Source organism: Balaenoptera borealis (genome assembly GCF_965194805.1).
Source record: "Balaenoptera borealis genome assembly, chromosome: 2".
Classification (NCBI taxonomy): domain Eukaryota; kingdom Metazoa; phylum Chordata; class Mammalia; order Artiodactyla; family Balaenopteridae; genus Balaenoptera; species Balaenoptera borealis.
The window spans coordinates 112,226,051-112,245,458 of record NC_138867.1 but is presented as its reverse complement, the minus strand read 5'-3'; the positions used below and the strand labels follow the sequence as shown (position 1 = coordinate 112,245,458).

Sequence of the window (19,408 nt, the reverse complement as noted above, 5' to 3'; positions counted from 1 at the left end):
ATCCATAAAGACAAAATGTGTAAATTAGTGATTGCCAGATCTGGGGGTGGAGGGAATGGGGAGTGACTGCCAATGGAGAACAGGGTGCTTTTTGAGATAATGAAAATATCATAAAATTGATTGTGGTGATGGTTGTACAACTTTGTGAATATGCTAAAAGCCATTGAATTGTATACTTCTAAAGGGAATTTTATGGTATGTGAATTATATCTTAATTATAATCTCATCCCCAGCCCTCCCCAAATCATTAGCAAGATGCCACTAAAAGACTGTTGGAGCATTTCAGCTCTTCTTATCTAAAATAGGAGGCTCCTTCTCAGACTTAAAACCTAATTTATTGAGCATCGTTTAAATGAATTCTTTCACTTCACATGTATCTTCTTTCTGAAGTTTATCAGAGATAAACTGTTTGAGGGTAACTAATACTGGAAACTGAAATTTGATGAATAGAAATCAAACCTAGCTGCTTTTTTTCTATTTTTCATGCAGAATGAAGATGATAACAGAGCCAATGAGAGCAAGAAACCCAAAACGGAAGACAAGAATTCGGCCGGCCACAAGCCATCCAGCAACAAAGAGTACGTTTGCAAAACATGTTACATGTGTGTCAATCTGTTATTTGCTATTGGGTACTTTCTAACATGCTCTTAGAATGTTCCTTTTAGTAAGTGTATGTCATACACATCTATACACAGTCATATACCAAATAGTGGGAGGTTTTGCTTTTAGCTAATTGGGATGAAAAGCAATTAAGATTCAGTCACATCTTCCTCTCTCCTTTTTTTAGTGGAATAGGAGGTATTTATAGGATAAGAAAGTAAAGCTTTACTACTTTCAGGCTCGGTGACAAGCTTAGGTATAACTTGCAGGATGCTTATGAGCATTAATATCATCATTCACCATTCATCTTTTTGTTAATTTATTCAACCACTATATTGAATACTTGTGTGGCAGGCCAAGGTTTAGGCACTGGGTATACAACCATGATGGGGGGAAACACCAGACAAGATGTCTGCCCTCATGAAATTTACAGTTTTATTTTGTTTTGCAGAAATCATGTGTTCTAGTAATCAAATAGGGAAAAACAAATTTGTCTTGAAAGCAGGCAAAGTCAAGTGGAAAAAATCCATCACTCCTGTATGACCGTGTGGAGAAATGAGGGCATTTGTTTGGTTTGGCAGGTCATCTAAACAGAGTGCTGCTAAAGAAAAAGATTTGTTGCCTTCTCCTGCTGGGCCTGTTCCTTCAAAAGATCCAAAAACAGAGCATGGCTCTCGGAAGAGGACTATTAGTCAGTCTTCTTCCTTAAAGTCAAGTAATAATAGCAACAAGGAAAATAGCGGCAGCAGCAAAAACAGTTCCTCCACGTCAAAGCAGAAGAGGACTGAAGGGAAGACTTCCAGTAGCTCTAAGGAGGTCAAGGTAAGGCACCGGGGGCTTGAGCCTTTTGAAAAAAATCTCCTTGCCACGTGACTTCTCCAAGGTGACACTGTACTTTGAAAATTTTGTAAACATCTTAATTTTATAGACCTGTGCATTTTTACTCTCAAAATGTCATAATCTTGTTAATAAACCTGTGCAGTGATCTGAGACCATGAATGGAATGAAGTCATCTGGCCAGATGCATATTAGTTAGGACAGAAACCCATAATTGGAAAAGTTGGTTATGGAAAAACAATTGATTATGATCAAATTTATAAATAGCTCCAGTTGTTCTGATTGGGTTCTTACCTATGGTTTTAAATGGACTTTGGATTTTTTAGAACTAGCTTTTACAAGCAAGTTATACTACTTATAAAGTGATAAAGCAACCATTTGGCTTCATGAAGAAGAAAATATTTCTTTAGCTGAGCTACCACTGGAATTATTTCTAGAGCATGATCATAATGTAGGGGAATACTGTTAATGTTTGTGGGTATGTAATTAGATCAAAGAAGCTTTTTCAAGGCTATACTTTAGGCTCTCACCCTGAATTTGTTTACCAGGTTATTTGTATTGCTTTCTAAAGTGTTCTGATCAGGAGCAAACTACCTGACAAAATTAAGAAAATACCTAGATTTTTAAGTATATAATTTACTGAATTATTTGTGACTTAAATAAACAAAGACTTCAGAGTTGAAAAAAATTGACTGTTAAAGGCAGTTAGTTGTGCTTATTAAATGTGGTAATTAAATCTTTTAAATTTTGAGGTAATTTAAATTGTGAACATCTCAATTGAGATATACAGAAGACTTTTTCTCCTGCTGGACCCCCGAGAGTTAGTCCTAGTGCCCTCGAGGAACCTGTTCTGTTGGCCTCTTTCACTGTCCCAGTTCTCTGTCCACCTCCTGACTGGCTCTTTCTCCATTTCCCATCCTGGAACTGTAGGATTTCAGGCCTGTGTGCTTCTTTCTTTAAATCTCTTCTCTCTCTCTCTCTCTGTCTCTGTCTCTGTCTCTCTCTCTCTCTTTAAGTGCACTCATTAAGTGAGCTCACCTGCTCATTTGGCTTCTGTTAGCTCATAGGTAACACTCTCTGTGTCTCTTCCTTATTGGTTTGTCAGGTTCTTGAAAGCAGGGATTTGTATCTTACTTGTTTTGTGTTTTATCCAGTGCTTAACTTACTGGATAATGAGGAAACATTTGGATCAGATGTAGTTATTTGGTATTTTGTTGTTATCAACAAAATATAAAATGTATTGGCCCTGACCCCTTTGATTTCAAGATCTTGTGGCACTTAACAGTTGTTAAAATTGTTAATGTTAGTCTTGGCAGTTCCAGTTTAGGCAATTATATATGGGTTTATTAAAGAAAATTCTATAACTAACTTAGAAAATATGCTCTTTCCCATATCAACTAAAGAAAAATTAGATAACGTGAAAAACCAAAATTACATATAATTTTTATTTTCAGTTTTTCTAGATATTTGCTGATATCAAATTTTTGAAATATGTTGGCATAAATTTTGTTCATTATAGTCTCTTATGTTTTTAATATCTATAATATTGCTACTTATGATCCTCTTTCATTTTTAGTGTTAGTTTTCTGTGCCATCTTTCTCTTTTCCTTGATCAGTCTCATTAGAGCCTTATCACTTTTACTTGTCTTTTCAAAAACACAGCCTGTCTTTGTCTTTATTCTCTGTAGTTTATTTTTGTTTTCTGTTTCATTAACTTACACGCTTTATAATTTCCTTTTAATTTCTTTTTGTTTTGCTGCTCTGTTTATTAACTTTTAAAGATTGATACCTAGCTCAAGTTTTTTTAAATTAATTTTAAGTCCTTTTTCTCTAATATTCTAATATAAGCAGTTAGACTATATATTTTCCTCTAAATACTGCTTTAGCTGCATCTTCAAGATTTGGTATATAATATTTTTATAACTCAGTTTAAAAGTGATTTTAATTTCCTTTCTGACTTCGTCTTGGATCCAAGAGTTATTTAAACGTGTTACTCACTTTCCAAACATAGAGATTTTCTAGTTGTCTTTTGGTTAGTACTTCTACCTTAGTTGCAGTGGGGCTGGAAAGTGATCTCCGTGTAGCAATCTTTTGATATTTGTTAAGAGTTGCTTTATAAAAGAGCATAGTATATGGTAGATTTTTGTAATGTTCTATATTTGTTTGAAAAGACTGTGTCTTCCACATGAATTGGGGACAGGGAGCTATATAATTCAGTTAGATTAATCATGTTTTCACACCTTCTGTATGCTGACTGATATTTTGTCAGTTTGTCCTATTGCTCACTGAGAGAAGTTCTTCCAGTTTTTTTTAAATTGAGATATAGTTGATATATAACATTATATTAGTTTCAGGTGTACAACATGATGATTACGTATATGTATATATTGCAAAACAATCACCGCAGTAAGACTAGTTAGCATCTCTTACCACACGTGGTAATTTTTTTTTATTTTCAGAAACTTCAGTTTTCCATCAATAAACTTAAACTTAGGCACTTGTAGATCTGTTTATAAAACACAGAGGGAAAGCTGTCCAAGTAATGTTAGATTGCAACAGTATTTAGGAAGCCATTTCATAAACATGCAGACTGCGTAAAGAGCTTAGCATTTTCTCAAATCTCAGGGCTTTTATTTTCATTCTTTTTTTTTTTTTAAAACATCTTTTTTTTTTTTTTTTTAAACATCTTTATTGGAGTATAATTGCTTTACAATGGTGTGTTAGTTTCTGCTTTATAACAAAGTGAATCAGTTATACATATACATATGTTCCCATATCTCTTCCCTCTTGCATCTCCCTCCCTCCCACCCTCCCTATCCCACCCCTCTAGGTGGTCACAAAGCACCGAGCTGATCTCCCTGTGCTATGCGGCTGCTTCCCACTAGCTATCTATTTTACATTTGGTAGTGTATATATGTCTATGCCACTCTCTCACCCTGTCACATCTTACCCCTCCCCCTCCCCATATCCTCAAGTCCATTCTCTAGTAGGTCTGTGTCTTTATTCCCGTCTTGCCACTAGGTTCTTCATGACCTTTATTTTCCCTTAGATTCCATATATATGTGTTAGCATACTGTATTTGTTTTTCTCTTTCTGACTTACTTCACTCTGTATGACAGACTCTAACTCCATCCACCTCACTACAAATACCTCCATTTCATTTCTTTTTATGGCTGAGTAATATTCCATTGTATATATGTGCCACATCTTCTTTATCCATTCATCCGATGAAGGAAGCTGTAATGGGTGGAACTGAAGGACTCTTTTACAAGAAAAGAAAAAAGAAGTGGTTACATGGTTTTTTTAAAATAGATTTTAAGCAGAAGTAATAAAATATATATTACTGTGTCATAGGGCTGGATGGGGAAGCAGTTGGGAGGACAGGGTCATAGCCATTGCATAGAGGTCTGTGTTGATAGGAGACAGGATGGACATGTAGATAGGAGGCAGAATAAAATTTAAGAAAGTGTCCAGGCTCTTTTTTTGGCTGTGCTGGGTCTTCGTCACAGCACTCGAGCTCAGTAGTTGCAGAATGTGGGATCTTAGTTCCCTGACCAGGGATCAAACCCGGGCCCCCTGCATTGGGAGCATGGAGTCTTAGCCACTGGACCACCAGGGAAGTCCCTGTCCAGGCTTTTGAAATCTGACAGATCTGGACTTAAAGCCCAATTTCCAGGAATACTGCTTGAAAGCTGTTTGAACTTGGACTAGTTACTCAGCCTCCTTGAGACTACTTTTTATTCTATCCTAATAGCAGTACCTATTTCATAGGGTTGTTGAAGGATTAAAGATTGTGCTAAGTACTTGGTTAACTGAGTGCCTAGTAAGTAGTAGGCACATAGTAGATGTTAGATATTATTGTTGTTTTCATCGACCAGTTATTACCAGTAAATTTTGTCTTAAGTAGTACTGCTATATTGATAATAGGTTGTGTCTTCCTTATGTTTTTACAAGTGCCAGGGTCAGTGCCTGGCACATAGTAGACCCCTGATATTAGAAAGAATATTTTTGGTTATATAAAATGGGCTCATTCCATAAAAAGGACATTTACATTCTGAAATTTTAATATTTTATAACAAGGAAATTAATTACCAAAGACAATGGAATTTTGTTTGCTTTTTAACCACTGGCTCAAATACTTTTAGTTTAATTTTAATCTCACAATTTTCAACATAGTTATATATATTTTTTTGGTCAGGAAAAGGCTCCAAATAGCTCTTCTAACTGTCCTCCATCTACACCAACTCCTGATGCTTCTAAGCCTCGGAGAACGAAGCTTGCCTTTGACGACAGGTGAGATAGATATGATTTTTTATGCATTCAAGAAATCATTCCAGTCAGCATATAAAAAACTCATTTTAATTTCTGTCAGTAACCAGAAGAATTGATTGTGTTGTGCTCACAGAATATTCAGATTTTAATTTGAAAGGCACCTAGTAGTCCAAGTATTGCTCCTTTAACTTATTAACTCCATGATTCTCATGGGGAATGTGAATAATGTACCTTCCAGTAGAATCTTACTGCTGCTGACTTTACTGTTTAAAAAAAGGGCTTTCTTAAATAAGTAAGAGCAATGTTGGTTTTTTTCCCCTCCATTTTGATAAAAGGTTATTTTTCATACCCACATTTTGTTTACTCTCAATCTTTCAAACAACTTGGGTAAGTTAGCATTTAATACTAGGGAGTTTGATTTCTGTTTTCCTAGTAGAAAATTTGCCAAGTTGGCCAAAATGATTTATGCTCTTAACCCAATATAAACATTCATCAGAAAAAACTGAATTGAATGTTTAGTAATAGTTCATTTTCTTTACTTGAGGACATGAAAACTGAGGAATATTAGAGACTAAAGTGAACTAGTATTATGAAAATATTTACCCTTTTACTTATAATAAAAATTTACATTGCAGAAATTATTCAGCAGACCATTATTTACAAGAAGCAAAAAAGCTAAAGCACAATGCAGATGCATTGGTATGTAAATATTCTTCTCACATTTATATATTTAATCAAATTAACTTAAATCTTCATTTGTTCTCATAGTACATCAGTGTGGCTCTCATTTACCTTTATTCTCCTTTCTTCAGTCTGATAGGTTTGAGAAAGCTGTATACTATCTTGATGCTGTGGTATCTTTCATTGAATGTGGGAATGCATTAGAGAAAAATGCTCAGGAATCCAAATCCCCATTCCTTATGTATTCAGAGACGGTGGAGCTCATCAAGTAAGTGGGAAGACTTGCCACATCACTGGCAATAATATTTCTCTGGTCCTTCTAGGAAAAGACTAATATAATTATATACAGTAAAGCTAAAGAGGATCCTTAGTCCTTTATTGTCCTTGGATAAGGAGAACTAGACACTTCAGTGCAGCAGTCTCCAACCTTTTTGGCACCAAGGACTGGTTTTGTGGAAGACAATTTTTCCACAGACCGGGGGTGGGAGATGGTTTTGGGATGATTCAAGCGCATTACATTTATTGTGTACTTTATTTCTATTACTATTACATTGTAATATATAATGAAATAATTATGGAACTCATCATAATGCAGAATCAGTGGGAGCCCTGAGCTTGTTTTCCTGCAACTAGATGGTCCCATCTGGGGGTGATGGGAGACAGTGACACCCAAAGTGTGTTGCTTATGTCCAGTCTACTCTGTAAGATACAGCTTAATTGTCACTTGCCACTCACTGATAGGGTTTTGATATGAGTATGCAAGCAATTGATTTATTATGGTCTCTGTGCAGTCAAACCTCTCTGCTAATGATAATCTGTATTTCCAGCCACTCCCCAGCGCTAGCATCACTGCCTCAGCTCTACCTCAGATCATTAGGCATTAGATTCTCATAAGGAGCACACAACCTAGATCCCGCATATGCGTAGTTCACAGTAGGGTTCATGATCCTATGAGAATCTAATGCCGCTGCTGATCTGACAGGAGGAGGAGCTCAGGTGGTAATGCGAATTATGGGGAGCAGCTGTAAATACAGATGAAGCTTCGCTCGCTCGCCCACTGCTCACCTCCTGCTGTGCTGCCCAGTTCCTAACAGGCCACAGATCAGTACCAGTCCGTGGCCCGGGGGTTGGGGACCTCTGCTTTAGTGGGTATTTTTGCCTTAATTTAGGTTTGATTCTAATGTTTAGAGGACTAAAGAGGTCATAAGACAGATGAAGTATTATATTTTGTGTCATTTGTTTCTTATATTATCTCACAGATACACCATGAAGCTAAAGAATTACTTGGCACCAGATGCTACAGCTGCAGATAAAAGACTCACAGTACTTTGGTAAGTGTTGTGTGTTTTAGCCTCTGCTAGATGACAAAGCAGTTTCATGATGAATTGTGCTATGTTCTTCTGAAAGTTATCCTTGAATCTTCCTTCCATAACTCAGTCATAAATCTGTTCTTGATGGGTAAAGTAGAAAATAACTCAGAATTCCTACAGAAATATTTAAGTTGTTGTGAGTCTGATCCATTGCCCTCTTGGCAAAAGCCTTGGTAGAGGGGGACTGATATTAGAACTTTCTGTTGTCTTAAGTGGTCACTTTTTCAGGCTCTGGTTTTTTGGGTTTTTTTTTATATTTAACTATAGTTTATTTTTATTACTCTCAGACTTCTGTTGTGTATTGAAGTAAAGGTGGACACTATAAAAAATCCAGGCTCTTCTTTTGGTAGCCTCTCTCTCCATTTACATATACATATACCTTACCTTAGGGAGCAAACATCTAGCTTGCTCAGGATAAAGAATATGGTTTGTTTGCTTGTTCCCAGAGAGATAGTTTATTTGTTGTGGGTATGTACTTTACCTGGCACATGTTTAACAACTGGGAGTGCAGTCTTGGGAAAAACTGACATGGTCCTATTTGTCATGGAGTCTAGTGTCTAGTGTGAAAAAACGGAAATTAATCAAATAACCACACAAGTATATGAATTAAGTACTTTGAAGGAAAAGTTTATGTAACTATAAGGGTAAAATGTAGGGATACTTAATCCTTAGGTAGAAGAAACATGTACACAGCTGGATAGTGGAAAGAAACTGGAAACTTTCTGTCAAGGAACTAAAAGACAGGGAGAAGTAAGTGAAAGTAACTGGAGAGGTAGGCAGTGATGATCATGCAGGGCCTTTGTAAGCCGCTTTGGGTTTATATATGTTACATCAGAATTGTAATATTCAGAGCCAGGAGTCAAGATGGCGGCATGGGAAGACGCGGAGTTAGCGTCTCCCCACAACTAGGGTGCCTGCCAGACGCTGGCGGGAGACCTTGACACCCAAGGAGACGGGAGGAACCCCCAAGTGACCGGGTAGGACGTGGGGGAACTGAGGGGAGAGCAGAAGTGGAGGCAGGACAGGACTGTGCCGCTGAGGGGTGGCTGGGATGGGGGAGGGGTTCCCACGCCCGGAGGGACCCTCGGGGGCTCGGATCAGGGGGGAGTGCACCTAGCGTTTCCCCTGCCCAGTTGGCCCAGGAAGCCTGCCCAGCTCTCAGGCCAGGTCCTATGCCCTCAGAGGCCCGCTCCGGGCTGTGTTGGTCCTGGGGGTGTAGGAGGGAGGGTGGGGGAGAACAGGAGAGGCAAGTGGGAGGGACCTTCCAGGACCTGAGGAGCAGGAGAGGTGAGGAGGGCATTTGCCCCGCCCACTCGGGGCAAACCAGAGGCACGCCTGGGCCCCTTCTGTTTTGTTGAGCCTAGGCCTGACCCCCGCCCCCCAGGGCCTTTTCCAGCCCTGTGGGTCCTAAACATAGGCCCTGCCCACAGCCTAAAAACCCCACCCCTGCCTAAGCCCCACCCACACAGCCAAGGCCTTTTCTCCTTTTTTTTTCCCCCTTCTCTTTTTTACTATTGTGGTTCTGTTTTACTTTCCAATTGTTGTTTCATCTATATTTTTATTTTTATATTCTTTCTAACATATCTGTTAGTTTCCTAGTCTAATTTTATTTTTCACTCTTTGTTATTGCTCTGCTATTTTTTTCTTTTTCTTTTTCTTTTTCTTTTTTTGCCACCCTGCACGGCTTGCAGGATCTTGGTTCACGAGCTGGGGATTGGACCAAAGCTCCTACTGTGGGAGCTCTGAGTCCAAACCACTGGACTAACAGAGAACCTCAGACCCCAGGGAATATTCATCAGAGTGAGGTCTCCCAAAGGTCCTCATCTCAGCACCAAGACGCAGATCTACCCAACAGCCTACAAACTCCAGTGCTGGAAACCTCAGGCCAAACAACCAGTAGACAGGAAAACAATCCCAACCATCAAAAGAAAAAAAAAAGAGAGAGACAGCAAAAAAAATATGTCACAGATGAAGGAGCAAGGTAAAAACCTACAAGACCAAATAAATGAAGAGGAAATAGGCAATCTACCTGAAAAAGAATTCAGAGTAATGATGGTAAAGATGATCCAGAATCTCGGAAATAGAATGGAGGCACGGATTGAGAAAATACAAGAAATGTTCAACAAAGATCTAGAAGACCTAAAGAACAAACAAACAGAGATGAACACCACAATAACTGAAATGAAAAATACAGAATCAATAACAGAATAGTTGAAGCAGAAGAACAAATAAGTGAGCTGGAAGACAGAATGGTGAAAGTAACTGCCAAGGAGCAGAATAAAGAAAAAAGAATGAAAAGAATTGAAGACAATCTCAGAGACCTCTGGGACAACACTAAATGCACCAACATTTGAATTATAGGGATCCCAGAAGCAGAAGAGAAATAGAAAGAGTCTGAGAAAATATTTGAAGAGATTATAGTGGAAAACTTCCCTAACATGGGAAAGGAAATAGTAACCCAAGTTCAGGGAGCACAGAGAGTCCCATACAGGATAGACCCTAGGAGAAACACACCAAGACCCATATTAATCAAACTAAGAAAAATTAAATTCAAAGAAAAAATACTAAAAACAGCAATGGAAAAGCAAAAAATAACATACAAAGGAATCCCCATAAGGTTATCAGCTGATTTTTCAGCAGAAACTCTGCAGGCCAGAAGGGAGTGGCAGGATATACTTAAGTGATGAAAGAGAATAACTTACAACCAAGATTACTCTACCTACCAAGGGTCTCATTCAGATTCAACGGAGAAATCAAAAGCTTTTCAGACAAGCAAAAGCTAAGAGAATTCAGCACCACCAAACCAGCTTTACAACAAATGGTAAAGGAACTTTTCTAAGTGGGAAACACAGAGAAGAAAAAGACCCACAAAAACAAACCCAAAACAATTAAGAAAATGGTAATAGGAACATACATATCAATAATAACCTTGAATGTAAATGGATTAAATGCTCCAACCAAAAGACATAGACTGGCTGAATGGATACAAAAACAAGACCCATATGTATGCTGTCTACAAGAGACCCACTTCAGACCTAGGGACACATACAGACAAAGTGAAGGGATGGAAAAAGATATTCCATGCAAATGGAAATCAAAAGAAAGCTGGAGTAGCAATACTCATATCAGATAAAATAGACTTTAAAATAAAGACTGTTACAAGAGATAAGGAAGGACACTACATGATGATCAAGGGATCAATCCAAGAAGAAGATACAACAATTATAAATGTTTATGTACCCAACATAGGAGCACCTCAATACATAAGGCAAATGCTAACAACCATGAAAGGGGAAATCAACAGTAACACAATAATTGTAGGGGACTTTAACACCCCACTTACATCAATGGACAGCTCATCCAAACAGAAAATAAATAAGGAAACAGAAAATAAATAAGGAAACACAAGCTTTAAATGACACAATAGACCAGATAGGTTTGATTGATATTTATAGAACATTCCACCCTAAAGTGGCAGAATACACTTTCTTCTCAAGTGGATATGGAACATTCTCCAGGATAGATCACATCTTGGGTCACAAATCAAGCCTGGGAAAATTTAAGAAAATTGCAATCATATCAAGCATTTTTCTGACCACAATGCTTTGAGATTGGAAGTCAGTTACAGGAAAAAAAACTGTAAAAAACACAAATACATGGAGGGTAAACAGTGTGCTACTCAGTAACCAAGAGATCACTGAAGAAATCAAATAAGAAATAAAAAAATACATGGAAACAAATAACAATGAAAACGTGACAACCCAAAACCTATGGGACTCAGCAAAAGCAGTTCTAAGAGGGAAGTTTATAGCAATTCAGTCTCACCTCAAGTAACAAGAAGAATCTCAAATAAACAATCTAACTCTATACCTAAAGCAACTGGAGAAAGAAGAACAAAGAAAACCCAAAGTCAGTAGAAGGAAATAAATCATAAAGATCAGAGCAGAAATAAGTGAAATAGAAATGAAGAAAACAGTAGCAAAGATCAGTAAAACTAAAAGTTGGGGACTTCCCTGGTGGCGCGGTGGTTAAGAATCCACCTGCCAATGCAGGAGACATGGGTTCGATCCCTGATCCAGGAAGATCCCATGTGCTGCGGAGCAACTAAGCCCTGTGCGCCACAACTACTGAGCCTATCCTCTAGAGCCTGCAAGCTACAACTACAGAGCCCACGCACCTAGAGCCCATGCTCTGCAACAGGAGAAGCCACCACGATGAGAAGCCCACATACCACAATGAAGAGTAGCCCCCGCTCACCACAACTAAAGAAAGCCTGCACACAGCAACAAAGACCCAATGCAGCCCATAAATAAATAAACAAATAAACAAAACTTAAAAGTTGGTTCTTTGAGAAGATAAACAAAATTGATAAACCCTTAGCCAGACTCATCAAGAAAAAAAGGGAGAGGATGCAAATCAATAAAATTAGAAATGAGAAAGAAGTCACAACTGACACTGCAGAAATACAAAGGATTATAAGAGACTACTACAAACAACTATATGCCAATAAAAATGGACAACCACAAAGAAATGGACAAATTCTTGGAAAGGTACTATTTTCCAAGACTGAACTAGGAAGAATTAGAAAATATAAACAGACCTATCACAAGTAATGAAATTGAAACTGTAATTAAAAATCTTCCAACAAACAAAAGTCCAGGACCAGATGGCTTCACAGGCGAGTTGTATCAAACATTTAGAGAAGAGCTAACGTCGATCCTTCTCAAACTCTTCCAAAAAATTGCAGAGGGAGGAACACTCCCAAATTCGTTCTATGAAGCCACCATCACCCTGATACCAAAACCAGAAAAAGATATCACAAGAAAAGAAAATGATAGACCAATATCACTGATGAACATAGATACAAAAACCCTGAACAAAATACTAGCAAACAGAATCCAACAACATATTAAAAGGATCATACACCATGATCAAGTGGGATGTATCCCAGGAATGCAAGGATTCTTCAATATACGCAAATCAATCAATGTGATACACCATATTAACAAACTGAAGAATAAAAACCATATGATCATCTCAATAGATGCAGAAAAAGCTTTTGACAAAATACAACGCCCATTTATGATAAAAACTCTCCTGAAAGTGGGCATAGAGGGAACCTACCTCAACATAATAAAGGCCATATGTGACAAACCCATAGCAAACATCATACTCAATGGTGAAAAACTGAAAGCATTTCCACTAAGATCAAGGGTGTCCACTCTCGCCACTCTTATTCAATATAGTTTTGGAAGTTCTAGCCACGGCAATCAGAAGAAAAAGAAATAAAAAGAATACAAATTGGAAACGAAGTAAAACTGTCACTGTTTGCAGATACTATACATAGAAAATCCTAAAGATGCCACCAGAAAACTACTAGAACTATTCAGTGAATTTGGTAAGGTTGCAGGATACAAAATTAATGCACAGAAATCTCTGGCATTCCTATACACCAACAACGAAAAATCAGAGAAATTAAGGAAACACTCCCATTTACCATTGCAACAAAAAGAATAAAATACCTAGGAATAAACCTGGCTAAGGAGGCAAAAGACTTGTACTCAGAAAACTATAAAACACTGATGTAAGATATCAAAGATGACATAAGCAGATGCAGGAATATACCATGTTCTTGGATTGCAAGAATCAATATTGTGAAAATGATTATACTACCCAAAGCAATCTACAGATTCAGTGCAGTCCCTACCAAACTACCAATGGCATTCTTCACAGAATTAGAACAAAAAATCTTACAATTCCTATGGAAACACAAAAGACCCTGAATAGCCAAAGCAGTCTTGAGAAAGAAAAACGGAGCTGGAGGAATCAGGCTCCCTGACTTCAAACTATACCATAAAGCTACAGTAATCAAGACAGTATGGTACTGGCACAAAAACAGAAGTATAGATCAATGGTACAGGATAGAAAGCCCAGAGATAAACCGACGCACATATGGTCACCTAATTTACGACAAAGGAGGCAAGAACGTATAATGGAGAAAAGACAGCCTCTTCAATAAGTGGTGTTGGGAAAACTGGACAGCTACATGTAAAAGGATGAAATTAGAACACTCCCTAACACCATACACAAAAATAAACTCCAGATGGATTAAAGACCTAAATGAAAGACCAGACACTATAAAACTCTTATAGGAAAAACACTCTTTGACATAAACCACAGATCTTTTTTGACCCACCTCCTATAGTAATGAAAATAAAAACAAAAATAAACAAATGGGACCTAATTAAACTTAAAAGCTTTTGCACACCAAAGGAAACCATAAACAAGACGAAAAGACAACCCTCAGAATGGGAGAAAATATTTGCAAATGAAACAACGGACAAAGGATTAATCTCCAAAATGTACAAACAGCTCATGTAGCCCAATATTAAAAGAACAAACAACCCAATTAAAAAATGGGCAGAAGACCTAAACAGACATTTTACCAAAGAAGATGGATGGCCAAGAGGCACATAAAAAGATGCTCAACATCACTAATTATTAGAGAAATGTAAATCAAAACTACAATGATGTATCACCTCTCACCGGTCAGAATGACCATTGTCAAAAAATCTAGAAGCAGTAAATGCTGGAAAGGGTGTGGTGAAGAGGGAACCCTCCTGCACTGGTGGTGGGAATGTAAATTGATACAGCCACTATGGAGAACAGTATGGAGGTTCCTTTAAAAACTAAAAATAGTACTACCATATGACCCAGCAATCCGACTACTGGGCATGTACACTGAGGAAAGCATAATTCAAAAAGAGACATGTATCCCAATGTTCATTGCAGCACTATTTACAATAGCCAGGACATGGAAGGAACCTAAATGTCCATCGACAGGTGAATGGATAAAAAAGATGTGGCACATATATACAATGGAATATTACTCTGCCATAAAAATAAATGAAATTGAGTTATCTGTAGTGAGGTGGATGGACCTAGAGTCTGTCATACAGAGTGAAGTAAGTCAGAGAAAAACAAACACTGTGTGCTAATGCATATATATGGAATCTAAAAAAAATGGTACTGATGAGCCTAGTGGCAGGGCAGGAATAAAGAGTCAGACATAGAGAATGGACTTGAGGACATGGGGCGGGGGAGAGGGGAAGCTGAGGCAAAGTGAGAGTAGCATTGCCATATATACAGTACCGAATAAAATATTTAGCTAGTGGGAAGCAGCAGCATAGCACAGGGAGATCAGCTCGATGCTTTGTGACGACCTAGAGGGGTGGGATAGGGAGGGTAGGAGGGAGACTCAAGAGGGAGGGGACATGGGGAATATATGTATGCATATGGCTGATTCACTTTGTTGTACGACAGAAGCTAACACATTATTATGAAGCAATTATACTCCAATAAAGATGTATAAAAAAGAAAGAATTGTGATATTCATAGTTGAGTCCCTAGTTTTACTGTTTTACATTATTTATATTGTAATTTGATGTAGAGATTCTGCCCTGAAGAGATTTTTTTTTTTTTTTTTTGCCACGCCATGTGGCCTGCGTGATCTTAGTTTCCTGACCAGGGATTGAACCCAGACCGTGGCCGTGAAAGCACTGAGTCCTAACCACTGGGCTGCCAGGCAATTCCCCCGCAGGGATTTTTTTAGTCCATATGTTATAATAACATGTTGGTGTCCTGTGGGTGAGGTTTTGATTTTTGAATGTCAACAAATAGGAGGCTAGTCCTAGGTCTCTTCCCCTTCCTTCCTCTCCCTAGGGTACCATATGTACCATAAGAAGATCACGTATTTTGGTTTTGCCTAAGAGTTAGTGTTGTTGTCCTTATGCCATGGTCTGCTTCCATGAGCCAGTCATGTAGTCTGGCACGACGCAAAGGTTGTCTATACAGATGTGGCCAGAGTCTGTTGTCCTGGTGGTAAATAAGCTGCCCTTTTCCATTGGCTAGCCTGCGATGCCAGTCTTTGCTGTACCTGAGGCTATTCAAACTGAAGAAAGAAACTGCTCTGAAGTATTCAAAGACATTAACAGAGCACCTGAAGGTAAGTGTGCAAAAGAGGAGTATCTGTTTCCCAGGGGACAAAATTTATAAAGTCTCCTATCTCCACCCCAGAAGTGCCCTCGTGTTTTCCCTACCAGAGCAGGGGAGAAGCTACTATTTGGGAACTTTCAAATAGTTTGATGTTTAAACTGCACCCCTATCTGATTGTAGAACCTATGTAGCCATATTCAGTAACTCTTAATAATATTTCAGTAGATGTAGCCTATTTTTATCACAAAACCTAATTTATACTTTTTAAATGGTCTTTTGTTTTCACTACCATCCGTCCTTAAACTATTCTCTTAGTTTCCTAAAATATCTTCTTACGTTTTTTCATGATAGCACTACATAAGTCTTCCTAAAATTCTGCCCTGATTATGACTTGGAAACCTTTTGTAGCTTATCATTCCCTGCAGGGTCAAGTCAAGTCAAAGATTCTTACCCTGACCTGCAAGGCCCTCAAGATCTCTCTCTCTCTCTGTGTCGTTCTCTCGTTCCTTTTCTAAACCTTTGCGGTAGATAAACTATATGGGTCATATACATTCTCTTTTCTGCAGCCTTTGTACATAGTATGACTTACCTCTCTTTGCCTTCTCCCCTGTTCTTTATCCATCTGAATGTTACTCATTCTTTGTCTCTCCTTTTCAGTCTTCCAGAACACCCCAGCTCCCATCTAAATAACTTCCTTCTGTTGCACATTTACACACACACACACGTTTTGGTTTCTTAAGTTTGTAAACTTTCTCAAGATCAGTACTAGCCCAATGCTTTTGAATATATTTAGTACTTCATAAGTAGTGTATTTTTGTTTTTTGTTTTTGTTTTTGTTTTTTATTAAGTATATTCTCTTTTCTCCACAGAATTCTTATAATAATTCTCAAGCACCATCACCAGGCTTGGGAAGGTGGGTAAATTTTATTCTATAAAATATTATATGACAAGTTTATTTATTTTTATGTAAAAGTGGAATGGGTTTGGCCACTTTCCAAAAATGGAAAGATGACAACTTTAAAAAAAAATTAAGGCCATGTCTAATAATGTATTTTTTAAAGTATTTTTTTCTGGTTTTTTTTTTTTAAGTTGAAAATATCATGAACATGATCTTAGATTAAAGAGGGGACATTTCACCTGCAGAAGTCTAAGTTTTTTACAGCACCTCAACCCTTCTCACAGTTTGATTTCTATGGCTAGCTGGGTTTTTATCACTTTGAGCTTATCTTTACTCATGTTTTGACACAAATCTAATAACAGTGGCATGATTATGGTTTCTCCTCCATTCCCACATCACTCCCAGCCCACCCACCCACAAAAAGGAGGAAAAACACCATGAAATCTTTTTTTTTCTAAGTTTATTTGTTCAATTATTGTGTTTATGCTAATCGACAGTCTGCCTTTTGCCTTTATGTATTTTCTTAAGCACATTTAAAGTGCTAAAAGTGCAGATAAAAATATTCTTAACAAATAGCTTTTCTCCCCTCAACTACTGTTTGATTTTCCTTTTTTTATGGTCTTGGGCTTTTTCAGAAATTTTAGTACTGCTGAAATGAACCTGCCAGATTTCAACATGTGTTTTCTAGGAAATGCTTAATTGACAGGAAGCTTGAGATGATTGCAGTTGATTGAGAAAGCTGTTCTTCTTTGTCAGCTCTGAATAAGTTGGTTAAACTAGGAAAGTACCAGAAATTATGGAGTTCAAAATAAGATGTTTCCATCTACTACCACATTTTTTGTGTGTTAATTGTTAATACACCCAGCTTTCTATGAAACAGTTGGAAAGTACCTAATTATTTGCCCAAATAGGTGGAAAGTGTGTTGAGCTGGGAGTGAGATGATGTAGCTTCTAGGTCTTGGAACCGCTACTACTAAGGTGTATGACTTCCTCACTTCTTTCCCATCTTTTGTTCTGTTCCCGTTTGTTAAAGGAAAGAGTCTAGATAAAATGATAATTCACAGTGGTCTTCAGTGAGCTAAGTATTTATTTAAAAGAAATTGTACTTCTCTGGAAACTCTTCTAGTTTAAAAGAATCTTTAAATTTTAAAAGTCTTCATGTAGGAAGAGCCTCACATACATCGATTTCCTCACATTCACCATATTCATATGAATAAACTTCCTGTTTCTCTGTGTGTAGCAAAGCTGCTGGGATGCCTTCCCCTGTTTCTCCAAAGCTGTCACCAGGCAATTCGGGAAATTATTCTTCTGGGGCCAGTAGTGCTTCAGCAAGTGGTTCTTCAGTGACCATTCCACAGAGGATCCACCACATGGCAGCCAGCTATGTTCAGGTTACATCCAACTTCCTCTATGCCACCGAAATTTGGGACCAAGCTGAACAGCTTTCCAAAGAGCAAAAAGGTAGGGAGGTCTCTGAAGAGACTCTGAATGATGGAATTGTTAAAAAGAGCTTTTATGATATAGTTAAGTAAGTCTCTGGTATGCATTTAGTTTATTATCTAGTCTAGAGTTAATGACAATCAGTTTGCTGATTGCCATTGCTTATCAATCATGTGAATATACTGAATTCAGTCAAAAAATACCTTGCACTATAGTGGGGACACAAACTAAACAAAAAATAGTTTTTGGTCTAAGACAAAATATGCCTTTGTTCAGGCAAATTTAATTACAGCTTATACTGTAAAAGTAATAAAATGTATATTCTACTCTGGGATGGTTAACAGTAAATTTGGCTATGGGCATAGGATTACATCCAGACATCTTGTACATGTGAGATGTTTAATATATAAGAAAGCATGTTCATATTGGATTTTTAGGTATATTGGAAGAAACTTATATGATAAAAGAGACTACAAAATGAATAGACTTATAGCATTCTTTAATATTAGGTCATTTGAGGCCTTGCACCTGTTTGTTATCTCCAAAACTAAGAACACTGAGAATTAGAAAGTATTAAGATCTTGGGAAAAGTACAAGATAAACACCATCTTATTTTAATAGATGCTTTTAGTAAATATGTGTGTGTAGCATCTATTCAGGCAGTTCCTTTGTAGAGGAACACTTGAAGTAGCCAATCAATCAAGTGTCCTTTTGTCACAGAGTATATTTAAATACTTATAGCATGAACAGGTAATCAGATGAAAATGAAAAACTCCTATCCCTAAAGAGGGATAATGGTGGGAGAAATGTAGAAGGGGAACCCCAACATGCAATAAAAAGTTGTGTTTTTGAAAACCTAATTTGTTTCTAAGATTTTAAATATTGTCAGTGCTACTCAGGAAAGGTTACAAGGCTGGAATTCTTCTTAAGTCATCCCTACTTTACATTCTTCTCCCTGATGCCAGTTTTCTAGCATCATTCTTCCTTTCCTTTCCCTCTCTCCCTCCATCCCTTCCCCCCTCACTTCCTTTCTTCTCTCCCCAGCTCCTTGCTTACACACTTACTTGCCTGCCTGCCTGCCTGCCTACCTACCTATTGTATGGCAGTTTGCAAACATTGACTAAAGGAAAGAGAATGGTATAATGAACCCCATGTACCTTTTACTCAAGTTCAGCTTCAACAACATGTTTTGCTAATCCTGTTTTATCTTTCCCCCCGACTGCCCCCCACCGCCCCTCGTCCTCCTTTTCTTTACCTGGTGTATTTTAAAGCATGTATCAGATAACGATGTTTCACCTGAACATACTTTGGTATG

The 19,408-nt window shown here is 37.8% G+C and overlaps 1 protein-coding gene across 6 annotated transcripts in view; it reads left to right on the top strand.

The window, feature by feature from the left end:
- Positions 1–19,408, top strand: part of AFF4 (ALF transcription elongation factor 4) — a 98,010-nt gene that overhangs the window by 71,348 nt on the left and 7,254 nt on the right. For 4 of the 6 annotated variants that reach the window (XM_082378899.1, XM_082378898.1, XM_082378903.1 and 1 more), the window contains 9 exons: positions 490–578; positions 1,182–1,422; positions 5,636–5,730; positions 6,345–6,408; positions 6,522–6,658; positions 7,650–7,721; positions 15,672–15,765; positions 16,625–16,668; positions 17,894–18,114. In XM_082378899.1, coding sequence (XP_082235025.1) covers positions 490–578; positions 1,182–1,422; positions 5,636–5,730; positions 6,345–6,408; positions 6,522–6,658; positions 7,650–7,721; positions 15,672–15,765; positions 16,625–16,668; positions 17,894–18,114 — 1,057 coding nt within the window. Of the gene's footprint in view, positions 1–489; positions 579–1,181; positions 1,423–5,635; positions 5,731–6,344; positions 6,409–6,521; positions 6,659–7,649; positions 7,722–9,451; positions 13,227–15,671; positions 15,766–16,624; positions 16,669–17,893; positions 18,115–19,408 lie in introns of those variants that run through there. The other 2 variants (XM_082378901.1, XM_082378902.1) reach the window with 2 other exon arrangements.